Genomic DNA, 20,410 nt, shown 5'->3' with positions numbered 1-20,410 from the left:
ATATTGTTTTATGTCATTTGGACATTTGTTACTCTAATATATTTTTTTTCCTTTCCACTGGAGTTCAGTACCTGCATAGTGAATCTACCACTCTGGGTGGCCATTCCCTGCCCCCCTTCTTTTTATTTGCTAGGACTGAGAGGAATTGAGAAGAGAAGGTGATAGGAAGAGAGAGTGCCCCTGTAGTATTACTCTACCATTATGAAACCTCTCCCCTGTAGGTGGGTATTGGGGCCTTGAACCTGGGTCATTGCATATGGTAATGTTTTCCACCACCCGTTTTTTTTTTTAATTGTTCTTAAAAGAAAGATAGCTTTTAAAAAAATATATTATTACTAAATTTTTAGAAAAATCATAGCACACATACACACATGGACGGGTCCCCTGGGAGCAAAGTGGCAACCTGGCGATTTCTCTTCTGGGTTTTTATATCCCCAACATGTCTACTTAGAATTAGTTTTCTCCTGAGATAAGTGGTACTGCAGCGGGTTAAGCGCGCGTGGCGCAAAGCGCAAGGACCGGAGTAAGGATCCCGGTTCCAGCCCCAGGCTCCCCACCTGCAGGGGAGTCGCTTCACAGGCGGTGAAGGCAGGTCATCCCCCCCCCCCCCCGTCTTCCCCTCCTCTCTCCATTTCTCTTTGTTCTATCCAACAACAATGGCATCAATAACAATAATAACTACAACAATAAAATAACAAGGGCAAAAAAAGGGAATAAATAAATAAAAGAATTAGTTTTCTCCTCCTTCTTTCCTCCTTTCCTTCCCTTTTTCCTTTCTCCTTTTCCTTCCTTCTTCCCTACCTTCTTTCCTTCTTGCTTTCCTTTCTTCCTTCCAGATTTGTTTGTTTTATTCATGGAAAACAGAAGAGAACCTGAGCAAAGCATCAACTCTGACATGTGTGATGCTGAGGGCTGAACTCCTGTTATTTTTATTTGTTTGATAGTAGTTACAGTGCTAGAACTGTGTGATTATGTTATTGGTGTTGTAATGTATTAATATGGCACCACTTTTTAAAATCATTTTTTATTGAGGGGTTAGGTCATCTGCTTAGGGAGTTCAGGATGGGATTGTAGTAGCATCTACAACTTGGTGGCTAAAAGGCAGTAAGATATAAAGCAGGAGAAAATGTTTAATAAACAAAGAGTAGGAATAGAGCCAATGAGAATAGGAGTCCTAGGGTGAAAAGGAGGTAGGATGTCTATTTTAGATATGTTGCTAAGGGCTCATGACTTAGCAATCTTTGAGCTTGATAGCTAATGTGGAAGTGGACTAGAAATACTGTCAGGTGTTGGGGGGCAGGCAGTAGCAAGTGGGTTAAGTGCACATGGTGCAAAGCTCAAGGACGGTGTAAGGATCCTGGATAGAGCACCTGGCTCCCCACCTGCAGGGGGGTCGCTTCATAAGCAGTGAAGCAGGTCTACAGGTGTCTATCTTTCTCTCCTCCTCTCAGTCTTCCCCTCCTCTCTTGATTTCTCTCTATCCTGTCCAACAATAACAACAACAACAAAATGGAGGGAATGCCATCCAGGAGCAATGAGTTCATAGTGCAGGCACTGAGCCCCAGCGATAACTCTGGACGGACACACACAGATACACACTTTCTGGGAGGATGGTGTTAGAGTGGAGAAAAGGACTTAAAAGCCAGGTTAGGGCAGAATGGCTTTCAAATTTGCAGAAAAAAAGGTAAATAAGTATAATTAACTGTTTTACACATCAGTCTGTCCCGGGGCTTATGTATATTTGTCACAGGATCCTGTATTATCCAAGTCAGTCTTGAGTGCCCAGTCCATGGTCATAGCTGGGGACATTCTAGGCTGCACACTTTATAGGACCAGTCTTCCTTGAGTGGCAGAGTAGAATGACCCAGCATCCCTTCAGAGAGTGGAGCAGTCCTACCGTTGCTAATTTGTAGTGAGGGTAAGGTCTTATAGAGGCCCATAAAACAGCTAACTCCTAATGGACGTAACCAGTGATGGTAAAGAGAAGAATCTATTGGAGTCCTACACCCATAGTTAACTAGATCCATAGTTAACTAGGACCTCAGGTACTGAGGTAGCCTGGTTTTGACCAAAATAGTCATCTTTAAGTGAGCTGGTCTCTTCCTCCATTCCAGTTTTTGTCATTCCTTCTTTGTCTGACAAGCTTAGACTTGAGTGTCGTTTGCTATTTCCAAATCATTAGGTTTATGGAGTCTGGCTTTGAGTTACTTACTACCTACTAACTTTACATAGTTCTGCTGCTTGGGTGTATATAATACTAAGAGCAAGCTTGCAAATTGTGTAGTTAGATACTATCAAGCAAGACAATCTTTACTAACCTAATGATTTTCCCTTTTATATATGCTTTTACATTACATACCTTAAATAGAAGAATAGTTTTTTTAAAAAAAAAGCTTGAGGAAACCTATACTAAATAGCTTGATCACCAACACATGAAGAAGTATGAAACCTTAAGGTTATAATTAATTTATTTAAATCCCTCATAATTAGTTACAGAAATGAGACTAGAACTCAGTATACATTCATTTCTCACATGTACTAATGCTAATATTAACAAACAAAACAAATATAGCTACGGGAATTTAATTTAATTAATTAATTAATTTTATTGGGTAGAGACAGAGAAACTGAGAAGGGAGGGGGAGGGAGAGGGAGAGAGACAGAGAGACTGAGAAGGGAGGGTAGAGACAGAGAAACTGAGAAGGGAGGGGGAGGGAGAGGGAGAGAGACAGAGAGACTGAGAAGGGAGGGTAGAGACAGAGAAACTGAGAAGGGAGGGTGAGGAGAGGGAGAGAGACAGAGAGACTGAGAAGGGAGGGTAGAGACAGAGAGACTGAGAAGGGAGGGTAGAGACAGAGAAACTGAGAAGGGAGGGTGAGGAGAGGGAGAGAGACAGAGAGACTGAGAAGGGAGGGTAGAGACAGAGAAACTGAGAAGGGAGGGTGAGGGAGAGGGAGAGACAGAGAGACACCTGCAGCCCTGCTTCGCCCTTCTCAAAGCTCCCCCTGCAGATGGGGACCGGGAGCTTGAACCCAGGTCCTTGCACACTGTACTGTGTGCACTTAACCAGGTGCACCACCGCCTGGCCCCGCTAAGGGGATTTTAGATTGTGATTATATTGTAGTAAAGTTTTTAGCTATTCTGTTATCCCATTAATTTATTCAGATGACGAGAGAGAGTCAGACAGACCAAAGCACCATTATGCCATTTATTGTAGATCGTGTTGGGGTTTGAACCCTAGGTTTTGTGCATTATAAGGTACCCACAATACTGAATTTCAGACACCCACCTTGAGATTTTGCATTAACCTAAAATACAATCCAAAGTAGTTTTTAGGTGAAAGAGAAAGTATGCACTTGTAAGTATACTATTTTTAATATGCTCTTTAAATTAACAAATATATCAAGTATCTACATATTTCCTCTAGCTATATATGTATAGAAGCATTACTGAATAAGTAACTATTACCAAATAAAAAGTTATGAATTGATGGGTTTTGCCCTCTTCAGGAATAAAAAAACAATAATGCACACCAATAATTATTTTATTCACTTTTGAAATACTTGATATTTGACTCATTTGTGCTTTGTGACCAATTATTTAGAAATATTACTGACACTGGCATATTATTATTATTGTCACTATTTTGGTAGAAATCAGTGAATTTCCATCTGAATGCTGTAGTGTGATGGCAGGAGGGACTCTCACAGGATGGCATGCCGATGTTGCTACAGTGATGTGGCGAAGGATGCTAGGCATTTTGGGAGATGTCAACTCCATTATGGATCCCGAGATACATGCTCAGGTTTTCGACTACCTCTGTGAACTTTGGCAGAATCTAGCTAAGGTAAAAAAACAAATAAATAAAAAATAATGGAAATAATAATAATAAAATAAAGATAGAAGAAGAAAAGAAAAAGAAAATACATCTTAAGAATAGAAACTTAGGGAGTCGGGCTGTAGCGCAGCGCAGCGGGTTAAGCACGGGTGACTCAAAGCACAAGAACCGGTGTCAGGATCCCGGTTCGAGCCCTGGCTCCCCACCTGCAGGGGAGTCGTTTCACAAGCAGTGAAGCAGGTCTGCATGTGTCTGTCTTTCTCTCCCTCTCTCTGTCTTCCCCTCCTTTCTCCATTTCTCTCTGTCCTATCCAACAATGAACGACAACAACAATAATAACCACAACAAGGCTACAACAAGGGCAACAAAAGCGGGGGGAATGGCCACTAGGAGCAGTGGATTCAAGATGCAGGCACCGAGCCCAGCAATAGCCCTGGAGGCAAAAACAAACAAACAAAAAAAAGAATAGAATAGAAACTTAAGGGGTCGGGAGGTAGCACACCGGGTTAAGTGCACATGGTGCAAAGCACTAGGACCCGCATAAGGATCCCAGTTTGAGCCCCCAGCTCCCCACCTGTAGGGGGGGTCGCTTCACAGGTTTTAAAGCAGGTCTGCAGGTGTCTGTATTTCTCTCTCCCTCTCTGTCTTCTTGTCCTCTCTCAGTTTCTCTCTGTCCTATCCAACAATGACAGCAATAACAACAACAAGGGCAACAAAAGGGAGCAGTGGATTCCTGGTGTAGGCACCAAGCCTCAGCAATAATCCTGGAGGCAAAAACAAAGAAAGAATAGAAACTTTAGACCAGATTGTCTCACACCCTCCTCTTGCTATAAACTGGTGCATAGCATGGTAAAAATCACTTACCATGATTAAGTATGTAGTCAGTGGTAGAAACTACTTGAAATGTATATTTTTTAATGGTTCTTTTAAAATTTTATTATCTTTATTTATAGAATAAAGACAGATATTGAGAGGGAAGGAGGTGATAGGGAGAGAGACACAGAGAGAGACCCTGCAGCCCTGCTTCGCTACTTGTGAAGCTTTCCCCCTGCAGAAGGGGACTGGGGCTTCAACCTGGCTCCTTGTGCACTGTAATGTGAGCACTTAACCAGGTGCGCCACCACCCAGCCCCCAGATATTAAGTATTTTTACCTTAAATTTAAGATTGAAAAATCTGCAAGAGAGAACACTTTTCATTGGTTTGTTGCATTTTATTTGAATGTTACAGATTAGAGATAACCTCGGCATTTCAACTGATAACCTGACTTCCCCTTCTCCACCAGTTTTAATTCCTCCACTTAGAATTCTTACGCCTTGGCTTTTCAAGGTAAGTGTAATATATTGAGTATTAATTTAAAGTTTTTTTTAGTAAATAAATATATGGTCTAATTTAAGTACTTAACATGTTTTGGCTATTGTATAGTCTGTTAAGACAGCTTAGTTTTAGTTATTAGAGGTAACATACAAAGTGAGCACAGCAAAATTATTTTCTAGATGCATCATTTTTGTCATATAATAGAGTTTAACATAGAAAAGTATGATTTTTAAGTAAAGCAGGAAAAAGGCAAGTGAAATATGAATAAACCCTCATTCTGTGTGTGCTGGTCTCAATGGAGAGGGGGAGGGTTTTCAAAAGGAAGAAGGATCCCAGCGCTCTGTGCATTTTGGTTATGGGTAAGATATGCTAAATGTATGTTAGAGGAGATGTGAAATTGTGCTGAAATTGATCACTTCAGTCTTATGAAATATTTCCTCAGTAAATTAAGATTAAATAAGCTATCAAACCATTTTTCAAAATATCTTCCTGCTTATGTATTCATCAGCAGTATAGAATAGATTCAATTGCTCTGATGCCCTTACTACACTTGGTTTTATCAGTCTTTTAAATTTTAGCCATTTCTAATATATGTATGTAGTATTTTATTATGTTTTTCATTTGCATTTTGCTAATGTCCAATGAACTTGAACATACTTTAGTGTTCTTGTTTGCTATCATTTATCTTTTTTTGGAAGCATGCCAGCTCATATCTCTTGTCCATTTTTGGTTTTTGTTATTTTTTGGGGGGATATCAACAGGGAAAAATTGAGAGGGAAGGAGATAGAGGGGAGAAAGTAGGAGAGACACTTGCAGCACTGCTTCACCATTCATGAAGCATTGCACCTGCAGGTGGGGACTAGAGGCTTGAACTCAGGTCCTTGTGCGTTATATAGCATGCACACTTTACTAGGTGTGCCACTACTCAGCCCTCGATTCGTCACTGAATCATTTTGTAATGTATTGACTAACTCTTTAGATAATTTTAGAGAAAATAATATTTTTAAACTATAAAATCTGAAAATTATATAGCTCTTCATTTGTTTAGGCTTTAAATTTTTTTTTCTTAGTGATAACTTGCACATATTTTGTTAGATATATTTCCATGTATTTTACTTCTGATTTGTGACTGTTACATACAAATAAAGTTGATTTTATGTCAAAAAGGGAAATTATGCTTTTATTTAATCCAAATGAAATATGGACCTCAAATATGTAATACAAAATATGCTGTGTAATTTTAAAGATCTAATTCACATAAGTGCAATTTAAGATGTTTGGTTCATTTTGCAAGTGAAACAATGTGTGATTATTCATGCCCACTTTGTTCTAATGTAATGATAGTAGTTTCAGTAGTACTGATATTTAGTTCATTGGAATTGAGCTAACATATATCTGTGTGTGTGTGTGTGTGTGTGTGTGTGTGTGTGTGTGTATAGCTCGCTTTATTCAACTGTTAAAGTGTATAGCAAATAATATTTTTATAGTATTAAGCAAAGATCTTTTTACTGTAGGCAACCATGTTGACTGATAAATATAAACAAGGTAAATTACATGCTTATAAACTTATTTGTAACACAATGAAAAGAAGACAAGATGTTTCTCCAAATAGGGATTTTCTGACACATTTCTACAATATAATGCATTGTGGATTACTTCATATTGATCAGGTGAATATATGTATATTTTCTTCGAAGCTACTTTTAAAGATTGTGTTTGATTTCCAATTACTTAATTCTTGTCTTTTTAGGTCTGGAATTTTAAAGCCTCTCACTTTATGATGAATTTTCTTTCAGCTTACACATAAATCTCATGTGTTTCTGGGAGAAAACAAGATAGCGTAATAATGATTCTGGGGAGATAGCATAATGAAACCAAGACTTTGTATCAGATTGTATGAGTTATGAGATTGATGAGTGTATTGCATGCATAATGAAGTCGCATTAGTTTGTTCTTTGAAGAGATTAAATGATCCTTTGTTTGCACTGACAGTGTTCTCCTTTAGAGTCCTAATATACATAGGCATTTGGTGATTGTTACCTGATAATTGACATCTGAGGCTTATGAATTTGCTCATTTATTCATGTAAAAGTCAGCCCCTCTAAGCAGGCACACTATCCAAGTGAGCAATATTGTATTGTAATGTTATATAGTATTATCAAATGGTGAGTCAATATAGATTTTATTTTTAATATAATAATATACCTACCATCAAAGGACATCATTTTTTTTTTTTAGGAGTTCAGTTTATCTAAAAAAGAGAATTGCTCCAGTTGACACTATACAACAAGTCATGTAATTTCATGGATCAGAGTTATCACATGGAAGTAAATAGGTGACAGGAGAAGCTATGCTGTAATTCAGTTTTATAACACATGAGTCTTAAATTTTTAAGTCTGAATCAAAGAACCTTTCAGTTTGCTCTCTAGTGGGGAAAAAAATGCTTTATTGATGTCAGTTAAACAAATGTGTTTTGAGTTTACTTCTCCTTTATTGAATATAATACTAAGCATGGATTGTTTGGAAGAATTGGAATTAGTATTTCCAATTAGTTAGACATTGCGTAACAATTACCTCTTTAATTATTTCAGGTGTTACCTAATTTTAAGGATATTGATTAGTCTCTCCCCCTTTCTTTATTCCTAAGGATATTGTCAATACAATCATCAAACACTGCTCACCTCAGTTTTTTTCACTTGGTTTGCCTGGTGCCACAATGCTTATTATGGATTTTATTGTAGCAGCTGGTAGAGTGGCTTCTTCAGCTTTTCTCAATGTAAGTTTTAATTTCCTATTCTTTAAAACGTAACAAGATGTAGTTACCTAATGATTAAAAAAGCAAAATATAGAGCCACTGTTGATAATTACAAGCTGCTAATCATAAAAATTTCCAGTTTAATTGGAATTGGTGACTTCTTATTTAAAAAAAATAAGCAAGATATTCTATTTGTTCATTTGTTTTGGATAGAGACAGAGAGAAATTGAGAGGGAAGGTGGGGCTAGGGATAGAGACACCTCCAGTACTGTTTCACCACTTGCAAAGCTTTCTCCCATGCTAGTGGGGGCTGGAGCTTGAACCTGGATCCTTGCACACTGTAATTTAATGTGTGTGCTCAACCAGGCATGCCACCACCTGGCCTCAACAAGATATTCTTAACTATAAGGAATTACTAAGATTAATTCATCTTAAATATAAATTGACCCAGGAATTATACAAATGAATTAAATCTGGTAAGGAGAATATGATTTAAAATTGAGGGAAGTTACAGAAGGAGGGAAGAGAGTGAAAAGGGTGGTGGTCATTAATAGCGAAGGAGAAGAAGCACAGGGGACAGAACCCAGAAATGGCACTTTGGAGCACAGACTAAAGCAAAATGTAAGGGCTTTTCGTAAGCTATTTAGCTGTAAAACAGTACCAAGTAACTCAGTAGAACTGGAACATGTACATATATATTGATAAATGGCAGAGGTGAACTAACGAGGAAGGCAATAGCTGTGCTGAGTAACCGTTGGCAGGATTTAAAGAAGTAATAATATGATCAAAATTGTATTTTAGAAAGATCATCCTGGGGCTACGTATAAATAAGAAATAGCTCTTGGGGAGTCGGGCTGTAGCGCAGCGGGTTAAGCGCAGGTGGCGCAAAGCACAAGGACCGGCATAAGGATCCCGGTTCGAACCCCGGCTCCCCACCTGCAGGGGAGTCGCTTCACAGGCGGTGAAGCAGGTCTGCAGGTGTCTATCTTTCTCTCCTCTCTGTCTTCCCCTCCTCTCTCCATTTCTCTCTGTCCTATCCAACAACGACAACAACAATAATAACTACAACAATAAAAGAACAAGGGCAACAAAAGGGAATAAATAAATAAAATAAATATTAAAAAAAAAAAAAGAAATAGCTCTTAACTAAAAAATCTACTGGAAAAAGTAAGAGTACTTAAGATAGAAACACCGATAATATGGGGCCGAATGATGAAGCACCTGGTTAATGTACATGTTACAATGTGCGAGGGTCTGGGTTTGAGCCCCCTGTCCCCACCTGTATGAGGAAAGCTTTGCAAGTGGTGCCGCAGTGATATAGGTGTCTCTGTCTCTCTCCCTCTCTGGTCTACCTTTCCCCTCTTGGTTTCTGGCTGTCTCCATCCAATAATAAATAAAGATAATACAAAAAAATTAAAAAAAAAAGAAAAATCAGTAATACTAGCCAAGTACTTTATAACTAAAAAACCAGTTTTATGACAATTATTCCTTTTATAAGCCACCAAAGAGCAACAGTGAATGAAAAGGACCATTATTTGGAGCAAGTAAACTGCTTATTATATAACATTGAGGCAATGTCAGAAGAGTCATTGCACGTACACATCAGGAACTTAAAGAATATATCAGTACCAAAGATAAAAGCTGGAGAGTAGAAGTAAAAATAATCTGGGACATTTGCAACTAAAAAGTCCCATGTTCATTTATGTATAGCATTTTTTTTTCATTTTTTTAATATCTTATTTTATTTATTTATTCCCTTTTGTTGCCCTTGTTGTTTTATTGTTGTAGTTATTATTGTTGTTGTCATCGTTGTTGGATAGGACAGAGAGAAATGGAGAGAGGAGGGGAAGACAGAGAGGAGGAGAGAAAGATAGACACCTACAGACCTGCTTCACCGCCTGTGAAGCGACTCCCCTGCAGGTGGGCATTTTTTTTTTTTTTAGTCGTTCACTTCTGGTTTACTTGTAGCTAGTTATTATTCTGGCTTATTCACTTTCTTGCTTTTAAAAAAATATTTTCTTGTTTTTATGAAAGAGAGCAGAAAACCACTTTTTTCTGTATTTGATTTTTTGATGATTCTAAGAAAGTAAAGTAGAAGTAAAAAATATCCTTTACTTGATGTAGTTTTTGCCAGTATGTCTCTTGGCCAGTTGTATAGTGTTTCTTCTAAAGCTGATTTATCAAGGGTATCAACAAATGCTGATGTTCTGCCAAAAGAGATAAAAAAATGTAAGAATAAATCTTACTTCTTTTGTATGGTTAATTAAGTAGGAAGAGTGATTAAGGGAAGTGATGTGGGGTAGGAGAGGAGTGTGTCTAGACCAAAGTAATAAATATATGATTAGAAAATTTATGATGCCTTCTTTAAGGCATTCTTCTAGGTGGCCAGGCTAGTTACATCTGAGTCTAATCACTGAGGGCTACTAAGCACTTTTACTTTGAGGTATATAATTGCCTCTTGCTTATGGATTCATGTACCCAGTACCCAGTACCCAGTACCCTAGGCCCTAGCCTATAGCCAGTATATGTAGTTTTGTTAAGAAGTGTGCCATCTGAAATGGAACTAAGTAGTCCCATTAGGTAGAAAAGGTCTCACCAGATTAGAGAAGTTGGGAGGTTGACATCTCAGGCTTGGCGTCTATGGAGACCATCCACAGTGATAAGTCAGTAGCAGCATAACCTGGCATGGTGGTACCAAGGCTACAGTGCTTCTGCGGATGTCTCAGCTATAGTTTGATGAGGTTTGCTAAGCTCCATAATTGTCTGTCTTTGTTGTTTGGGGAAAGAGTCTGTTCTGTTCCCTGTTATTCCATAGCTACGCCTCTCGTAAGTCCAGGATCTTTTTATAATAGATCACTTTACTGGGTGAATGTTGATTTAAAAGACTGTTGTCATCACAGGTGTACAATTGCACATCTCCCCATGATAGATGTCATGTCTTAAACTCTATACCAGACATACTAAAGTACATAAAATCAAATAATGTGTATTTTAGCTATATCTCAATTGATATGAATACTGAAGATTGAGAAGCCCTGCTCTAGATTACATCTTGGTGATCTTTGAATGCTAGTAATCAAATTCCAATACAATATAAGAGTAAGAGGTGATTGGATCTGCCCTTTGGGAATATTAAATAAGTATTAATCTATGAGTAAATTAAATGGAAGGCCAACTAGATATGGGAAGCAAATTACAAGGCTATTAGAGTATTATCAGTGTATACAGATTATCAATCCCTTGGATACTGGCAGAGAAGACTGATACAGGAAACCAATGTCATTTTGTCAGTTTACTATGGAAACTATTACTGTTCAGTGGTCCTTTATCCAGATAACTGCTAGCACATTTCCCACAGCCTTTCACAGTCATCTGCAAGAGAGTTAAACCTGATGTCCTATGGCATCCATTTTATGTGACTAAACTTCCCCTCTGTGAATCTAGAAATACCCTAGCTATATAATATCTTTGACAGACTGTAGAAAGTAGTTATTTTCTGTGGTTCATGTGAACAAGAGTTATGAAGAAAGACTGCATAGGAAACCAAATCATCGCAGGAATCAAACCTGATACCCATATCCCCCCTCTGGATAATGCTCACCAGGTTGGATGCATCTACCGCGGAGGCACCATGGCGCCAGAGGAAGCTCTGGTGCTGTGGTGTGTCTCCAGCTGAATGCAAATGTGACCTGAGAGCATCGAAGTCATGCGTGTCTGAAGACCTGACCCGACACACAAAAGTAAAATCAAATAAGCAAATATTGGATTGTCAAAAATAGGTTTCATTTTTAAAAATACATTTATTTATTTATATATTTATTTACTTTCCCTTTTGTTGTCCTTGTTTTTTTTTATTGTTGTTGTTGTTATCGATGTTATAGATAGGACAAAAAGAAATGGAGAGAGGAGGGGAAGACAGAGAGGGGGAGAGAAAGATAGACACCTGCAGACCTGCTTTACCGCCTGTGATGCGACTCCCCTGCAGGTGGATAGCCGGGGGCTCGAACCAGAATCCTTGCGCTGGTCTTTGTGCTTTGTGCCACCTGCGCTTAACCCACTGCACTACCGCCCGACTCCCTAGGTTCCATTTTTATAGACTAATTTATTTTAAATTTGCATGATGGCCACAGGCTTACCTTGACCCTTTATGCTGCCACCTTTTATCTGTAAGTTCTTTTTTTATTTTATTCTGTTTTTACTTATTTTGGATAGAGACAGAGAGGTTGAGAGGGAAGAGGGAGATAGAGAGGGAGAAAGACACCTGCATAACTGCTTTACCGCTTATGAAGCTCCCCCCTGCATGTGGGGACCAGGGGCTTGAACTCAGGTCCTTACACACTGTAATGTGTGTGCTCAAGTAGGTGTGCCACCATCTGGCTGGGATTATTTTTTAATATTGAAAAAAGCTGTTGAAAAAAAGTTGAAAGTCATAGCAAAGAGTTGACTGTATTTATATACATTTATTAACATGGGGAAATAAATTTGGCAATAGGTACTTGATTATGTTACTAGAAGTAGTGTATTTCTAATAGATTTAACATATTTGTTAGGTGTTATTGAACATACATCAATAATCAGTAGACCAATCTGTCAGTATTTTAGTAAATAAAGCAACATATTAATAAGTAGAAGTGTGTTTGGGTGGGCATGCAGAAAAGCAGAAGAAAAAGAAATGTCAGAACTAGCACTTCAGAAATGGCTGGTTACAGTCAGGAGAAGTACGGCGAGAGTTAACCTCCATCTTCAATCCAAGCATAGCTTTCTGTTTTACTTTTAGTAAGTAGTATAGTCAAGTGGCTTTCTTATCTGCGTAATATCAAATACACCTAAACTAATACTTCCTGAAGATAAAGTGACCATTTTCATTCTAAGTTACTTCATTCTTCCATAGATGTCAATAAATATTTTAAAGTAATCCATTCTCAAGAACAGTTAGGATTTGTTATTATAAATTTATAAAATTTTAAATGTCCTGCTTCATTTCCCTTCACTTGCTCATAACTGGGAAGATTTTGTGTTTTAGTCTACGTAGAGTTTTATTAACTATAAGTGATTTTTACTTAACTAGAGGTTCTTACAAAAAGCCCTGGTACTGGTTCATTGATTTACTGAGCATAATAGTGGTTTGTGTGAAAAATAAATAATTTTTATGTTTCTCTTTTTTCTTTTACATGTTTTCTTTTGCTTTCTTCCCAGTGCAGCATGATTAGGTAGTGAAGTTATTTTTCTTGATAATTTAATTATATAATCAAGTGCATTTTAAAGATTTAAAAAATCTGATTCTTAGGCGCCAAGAGTAGAAGCACAAGTTCTTCTTGGGTCTCTGGTTTGCTTTCCCAACTTATATTATGAACTGCCTGCTCTCCATCCCAACATTCCTGACATTGCAGTGTCACAGTTTACAGATGTCAAGGTAAAAAAAAAAAAAAGTGAAACCCAGTTTATAGTATTTAAATGATTTTATGATCATAGTGAATGCTGGATATGATTCTCTTTCTTTCTCTCTCTCTGTTGCCTTTTTTTCTTTCTTCAGTTACAAAGGGCATTAACCAACCCTCTCTTCAAACAGACTGGAATATCCATGAGAACATGGCTTTTTGTGTATTTCTAACTATTTTGAGAATGTCTTCTCATTATTGAACTCACTTGCATGTCAGTCTTCTAAGATTCCTTCATTCACTGAGCATTTATTTTTTTTGAATGTATACATTTGACCATAAATTTCAGAAATCTTTTGTCTTAGTCCATTTTTACTGCTGTAGCAAAATATTATATGTTTGTACTATGTGCATTTAACCTGGTACGCCACTGCCCAGACCCTATTTATGTGTGCATATGTGAACTTGACACAGACAAAGCTATGTATATATTTATATAACAATTTATAATGGAAACTTCCTTCTTTATAGATCATGACTTCTTGCAGTGTTCTCACAGAGCGCAGGACTGAGGGTGCTCATTTCTAAAAGCATCTTTTATAGGAACATTACTGTCATTGATAAAAATTCTACTTTTATGACCTAAGTCTCTATTTACAGCATTGTCATTGGCCATTAGGATTGCAGCATGCAAATTTTAGGGGAGATAAATATTCAGATCAAAAAAACATTGTCTCATTTGTTTAACAAATTTTATGAATAGCACTGGAATCTATTAAAAGTATACACTTGAGAATTCGGACTGCATATTGATATCACTGCTGTATCCCTAGCACTTGGCACAGTACCTGGAGCCATATTTGCCCTTTACAAATATTTAATAATTATTATAAATTATTATATTTAACAGTTATTGTAAAATATTGTTAAATATTTGTCATTGATACTATTTCCCCCTTATTTTAGGAGCTTATAATCAAAACTGTATTGAGCTCTGCAAGGGATGAGCCCTCTGGTCCTGCACGGTAGGTCACGTACTCTAGACTTCCCATAACTAGTCTGTTCTTAGGATCTTGTTTCAGAAACTGATTGCACTATGTAGCAGTTCAGATATGCAAAATCTATTCTGAATCGCATATTTAAATTATTTGGAAAGTTAAAATCTTGCTTCTTTCCATGATCTAAATGTAAACTTTTCGGGGCCAGGTGGTGGCACACCTGATAGAGCCCCTAGGTGGCCATGAGCATGGACCCAGGTTCAAGTCCCCGGTCCCCACCTGCAATAGTGAAACTCAGTGAGTGATGGAGCAGTAATGCAGGTGTCTCTGTCTCCCTCCCTCCCTTTCTCTTTTCTCTCCATTTCTTTCTGTCTCCATTAGAAAGAAAAAAGGGAAAAAATATAAACATTGCCTCTTTTTTTGTTTGTTTTTAAGCCTGTCCCTTCTCATTCAGAGAGAAAGGGAGAGACACCACAGCACTAGAACTTCCCCTGCTTCATACCTGGGCAACATTCATGGCAAAGCAGGCACACTACCTATTGAGTAAGCTTTTGGCCTCAAACATTTCCTCATGGGAGAAAGGGAAGGAGGGTGGGAAGAAGCCTAGTAACCCTTTTCACTATTTTCACCCTCTCTGTCTGAAATGCTTCTCTTAATTTTAAGTACCATTTGCTTCCATTTCAGATATATTTACTGCCCCATGAAATACCTTAAAATGTAGTAGTATTGCCAATGAATGTTTGTTAAATAACATTAAATATTTGGGGGCCAGTAAGATAGCTGACTGGGGAGGGAGCCTCTTTTGCATTGCACGAGAATTAGGTTTGAATCTGGCTCCCACCACACTAGGGAAGCGTTGACATCCTGTCTCTCCTTCTGTCTCTCTATTTCTGTCTGAAAAAAGAGTGCTCAAGGTCCACTGACAAAAAAAAATTGTGTGTGTGTGTGTGTGTTCAAGAATATTTCTCAGGAAGTAGTAGGATGCTGACTTTGCAAAGCTTAATATTCCCAAACTTAACAAATGTATAAGAATTATCTAATTTGCTACAACTCTGGCAGTTGGTGATACCAGAGATCAAACCTGTGACTTCTCTCATTCAAAGGCCTGGCTCTTAAGTTTTTTTTTTTTTTGTTTTGTTGTTGTTGTTTGTTTTTTATGACCTTAAATAAAAAAGAATCATGTAGCCTTAGAGATTGGTTGCCTAGGGCATAAAGTATTGGACTTGCAGGCATGAGGTCTTGAATTTGACCACCAGCATCATATGTGCCAGAGCACACATGCCATATATACACTTTAAAATTGCGGCCTGAGGGATGTGCTTTCATTTCGTTTTCTCTGAAGAGTCAATGTACAAAGTATCTGGTTCACTGAAACAGTGCTTATTCGTTTTATCTGGATTGTTTGTAGTGTTTTAGATGGACTTGTGGTTTACCCCGTTTAAGAGCTCATTCTCTTTTATTTATCATTGTTGGTTGCCTTTTATACAGATGTGTAGCACTTTGCAGTTTAGGTATTTGGATTTGTGAAGAACTGGTCCATGAATCACATCATCCTCAAATTAAAGAAGCTCTGAATGTGATCTGTGTTTCATTAAAGGTAAAGAGAACTATTTAGTGGAATGTATCGAGACAAAAATGTATGATTACTTTTCTCCAGATGTTAATTATATCTCATGCACTTCTAAACTAAAACATAAAATGTTTTTATTCATTTGCTGAATGCTGATGTTTTCTTTAAGAAGGATCTTATTCTTGAATTTAGAATATCTTGTGATGAGCTCTTTTACCTCACCCTTTTATTATGCATATGGCTTTGTGCACAGGCATATTGTGCATATATGTGATTGCTTCTCAAAGAAACATGTGTGATTGTTTATTTTTTACAATTGGCATATTTATAATTTACTTCTTTTAAAAATATTTTATTTTATTTATTCCTTTTTTTGTTGCCCTTGTTTTTATTGTTTTAGTTATTATTGTTGTCTTTGTTGGGTAGGACAGAGAGAAATGGAGAGAGGAGGGGAAGACAGAGAGGGGGAGAGAAAGATAGACACCTGCAGACCTGCTTCACCACCTGTGAAGCGACTCCCCTGCAGGTGGGGACCCGGGGGCTCGAACCAGGATCCTTACACCGGTCCTTGTGCTTAGCGCCACTTGTGTTTAACCCACTGCGCTCCTGCCCGACTCCCTATAATTTCCTTCTTAACCTTTATTACTGCCTGAATTCTTGAGCTGTTCAGGCCTTTGATATTATTATTCAATTGAATACTCTTTGTGACGAGAATAAAGTTTGTCCAGAAGTAATAGCCAAATCATTGAAAGGATCTGAATGAATAAATCAGTGTCTTTTGTTTGCATGATGATTTTTATCTTAAGACTTTTAGTAGGTTAGGTGGTGGGGCACCCAGCCGAGCATACATATTACCATTCGCAAGGATGAGGATTTAAGTCCCTGGTCCTCACTTGCAGGCAAGAAGCTTCACAAGTGGTGAAACAGAACTGCAGGTGCCTCTTTGTCTCTCTCCCTCCCTGTCTCCCTCTTCCCTTTCAGGGTCTCTCTATCCTTTAAAATAAAAATAAATTTTAAAAAAAAGGTAAAAAAATGACTGTCATGAGCAGTGGACTCATCATGCAGACACAGAGCCCTAACAATAATACTGGTGGCCAATAAATAAATAAATAAATAAAACAGGATTTTAGTGCTGTATAGGACTAAATATACAGAATATAAACAATAGCTAGATAGATGTTTGTTGAGTATGTACTGTCTGTGAGGTACTTTGCCAAGCAGAGTGAGGGATACCCAAATGAAAAACAGTTTGTAGTAGTAATAGATTTGAGATATTAACATAATGGCTGAAAAGGAGTAATAAAATATAAAAAGCTGAGCGGACTAAAGCAATGGTGTCTGTCAACTACTGACTGAGCTGAGAGGCAGTATACAGATTATTTAGACTTAAGAGCCAGTGGAGAATTTGAAAACAGAAAACTTCTGGTCAGAGCTTAGAGTCTGAGTGAAATTGTGGTCCTAGAGAGAGAAATATAAAAATATGATTTTATGCCATTGGGAAGACATCTAAGAGTTTTAAGCATAGATAATGTAAACATCAAAGCAAGTTTCCACAAGATTAATTTGGAAGTATTATGTGTGGTAGATTAGGATGGAGGAAATTAGGAAGATTATTAATGCAAGTAGGTTTTGCAGAGATTGAGGTATGAGAATGGAGTAAAAACGAACATTGCAAAGAAAAAGTAAAGTTATACATGTCTTCTTAAATGAATTATGACTATATTTTGTAGTTATGTTTCTTACTAGTAATAGTTTAATAATAAGTTATAAATGTAGAGTGATTAAAAGAAACACATATACATTTAAACTGTAAGCAGATAATACCTTTATGAATAAGAGTTTGGGAGAAAAAATTTATAACAGTGCTTTTGTTTTTTCATTATTACAGTTCACTAATAAAACAGTAGCCCATGTAGCTTGTAACATGCTTCATATGCTGGTTCACTATGTACCCAGGCTTCAGATTTACCAGCCTAATTCTCCCTTGAAAATTATTCAAGTAAGTAATGTTTCTTTTATTTTTTGTGTCTCTGTTAAAGATTCTTCTATTGGGGGTCAGGCGGTGGCATACCACATTAAGGGCAAATAGTATGAAGCACAAGGACCTGTGCAAAGATCCGGGATTGAGTTCCTGGCTCCCCACCTGCGGGGGCGGGGGTTGCCTCACAGGTGAAGCAGGTGTGCAGGTGTCTTTCTCTCCCCCTCTTTTCTCTTCCCCTCCTCTCAATTTCTCTCTGTCCTATCAATAAATAAATAAATAAAGTTAAAAAAAAAGAAGAAAAAAATGGCCTCCATTTTTTAGTGCTGGCACCGAACCCCAGTGATAATCCTAAAGGCAAAAAAAAAAAACAAAAACAAAAAAAACTTCTATTTGGGTATCTTAAAACACAAAGTTATTGAATAGTTTTATTCAAACTTGCATAACTAAATACAGGCAACCCCAAATACACATTTATTTGTTTTGATGCTCGGGGTTAAACCCAAGCTTTAAACATGTGAAGTTTATGGTCTAACACTGAGCAACACCACCAGTACCCAGGGTGCTTTCTTGAATGATTCGTCTTTGAATTGTGAGAGCCTTTCTTTATTATTTTTTCTTTCTTTTTTTTTTACTCTGATTTTTTTTTATTGGGGAATTAATGTTTTACATTCAACATTAAGTACAATAGTTTGTACATGCATAACATTCCCCAGTTTCCCACATAACAATACAACCCCCACTAGGTCCTCTGTCATCATTCTTGCACCTGTATTCTCCCTACCCACCCACCCCAGAGTCTTACTTTGGTGCGATACGCCAATTCCATTTCAGGTTCTACTTGTGTTTTCTTTTCTGATCTTGTTTTTCAACTTCTGCCTGAGAGTGAGGTCATCCCATATTCATCCTTCTGTTTCTGACTTATTTCATTTAACATGAATTTTTCAAGGTCCATCCAAGATTGGCTGAAAACGGTGAAGTCACCATTTTTTACAGTGGAGTAATATTCCATTGTATATATAGATCACAACTTGCTCAGCCACTCATCTGTTGTTGGACACCTGGGTTGCTTCCAGGTTTTGGCTATTACAAATTGTGCTGCCAAGAACATATGTGTACACAGATCTTTTTGGATGGATGTGTTGGGTTCCTTAGGATATATCCCCAGGAGAGGAATTACGGGGTCATAGGGTAGGTCCATTTCTAGCCTTCTGAGAGTTCTCCAGACTGTTCTCCACAGAGGTTGGACCAATTGACATTCCCACCAGCAGTGCAGGAGGGTTCCTTTGACCCCACACCCTCTCCAGCATTTGCTGCTGTTACCTTTTCTGATGTGTGACATTCTCACAGGAGTGAAGTGATATCTCCTTGTTGTCTTTATTTGCATTTCTCTGACAATCAGAGACTTGGAGCATTTTTTCATGTGTTTCTCAGCCTTTTGGATTCTGTGGTGAATATTCTGTCCATGTCCTCCCCCTATTTTTGGATGGGGTTATTTGTTGTCTTGTTGTTGAGTTTGGCAAGCTCTTTATATATATATGTTGGTTATTAAACTCTTGTCTGATGTATGGCATGTAAAGATCTTCTCCCATTCTGTGAGGGGTCTCTTGGTTTGGGTAGTGGTTTCTTTTGCTGTGAAGAAGCTTTTTAATTTTATGTAGTCCCATAGGTTTATACTTGCCTTAGTCTTCTTTGTAATTGGATTCATTTCATTGAAGATGTCTTTGAAATTTATGCAGAAAAGAGTTCTGCCAATATTTTCTTCTAAGTATCTGATAGTTTCTGGTCTAACATCCAAGTCCTTGATCCACTTGGAATTTACTTTTGTATTTGGTGAAATACAGTGATTCAGTTTCATTCTTCTGCCTGTTTCAACCCATTGTTTCCAACACCATTTGTTGAAGAGACTTTGCTTTCCCCATTGAATAGTCTGGGCACCTTTGTCAAAGATTAGATGTCCATACGTGTGGGGCCTCACTTCTGGGCTCTGAATTATATTCTACTGGTCAGTGTGTCTATTCATGTTCCAGTACCAAGCAGTTTTGATGACAATGGCCCTATAATACAATTTGAGATCTGAGAGTGTGATGCCTCCAGTTCTGTTCTTTTTTCTCAAGATTGTTTTGGCAATTCTAGGTCTTTACTGGTTCCAGATAGACATTTGTAGCATTTGTTCTATTCCTCTATGCAAACACTAAGCTAGAAGAAATTGAAATCCAGAAATCAATTCCTTTTACTATAGCAACTAAAACAATAAAATATCTAGGAGTAAACCTAACCAAAGAAGTGAAAGACTTGTATACTGAAAATTATGAGTCACTACTCAAGGAAATTGAAAAAGTCACAAAGAAGTGGAAAGAAATTCCATGTTCATGGGTCAGTAAGTAGAGTTAACATCATCAAAATGAATATACTACCCAGAGCCATCTACAAATTTAATGCTATCCCCATCAAGATCCCAAGCCTTTCTTTATATTGTGTTAGATGATGGTGGTGTTGGGTTTTGAGTGCTACATACAAATTATAATTACCATTGTTTTCATAAAACATTCTTTTTATTAAAATTTGTGATAGTATT

General features: G+C 37.6%; 1 protein-coding gene across 11 annotated transcripts in view; it reads left to right on the top strand.

Moving 5' to 3' along the window:
- Nucleotides 1–20,410, top strand: part of RALGAPA1 (Ral GTPase activating protein catalytic subunit alpha 1) — a 185,924-nt gene that overhangs the window by 81,404 nt on the left and 84,110 nt on the right. For all 11 annotated transcript variants that reach the window (XM_060175429.1, XM_060175431.1, XM_060175428.1 and 8 more), the window contains 8 exons: nt 3,654–3,847; nt 5,067–5,165; nt 6,668–6,823; nt 7,801–7,929; nt 13,196–13,321; nt 14,253–14,311; nt 15,773–15,881; nt 17,743–17,853. In XM_060175429.1, the coding sequence (XP_060031412.1) occupies nt 3,654–3,847; nt 5,067–5,165; nt 6,668–6,823; nt 7,801–7,929; nt 13,196–13,321; nt 14,253–14,311; nt 15,773–15,881; nt 17,743–17,853 (983 nt within the window). The remainder of the gene's footprint in view (nt 1–3,653; nt 3,848–5,066; nt 5,166–6,667; nt 6,824–7,800; nt 7,930–13,195; nt 13,322–14,252; nt 14,312–15,772; nt 15,882–17,742; nt 17,854–20,410) is intronic.

This window comes from Erinaceus europaeus, chromosome 16 (genome assembly GCF_950295315.1).
Source record: "Erinaceus europaeus chromosome 16, mEriEur2.1, whole genome shotgun sequence".
NCBI lineage: Eukaryota > Metazoa > Chordata > Mammalia > Eulipotyphla > Erinaceidae > Erinaceus > Erinaceus europaeus.
This window is presented reverse-complemented; position numbering and strand designations above follow the sequence as displayed.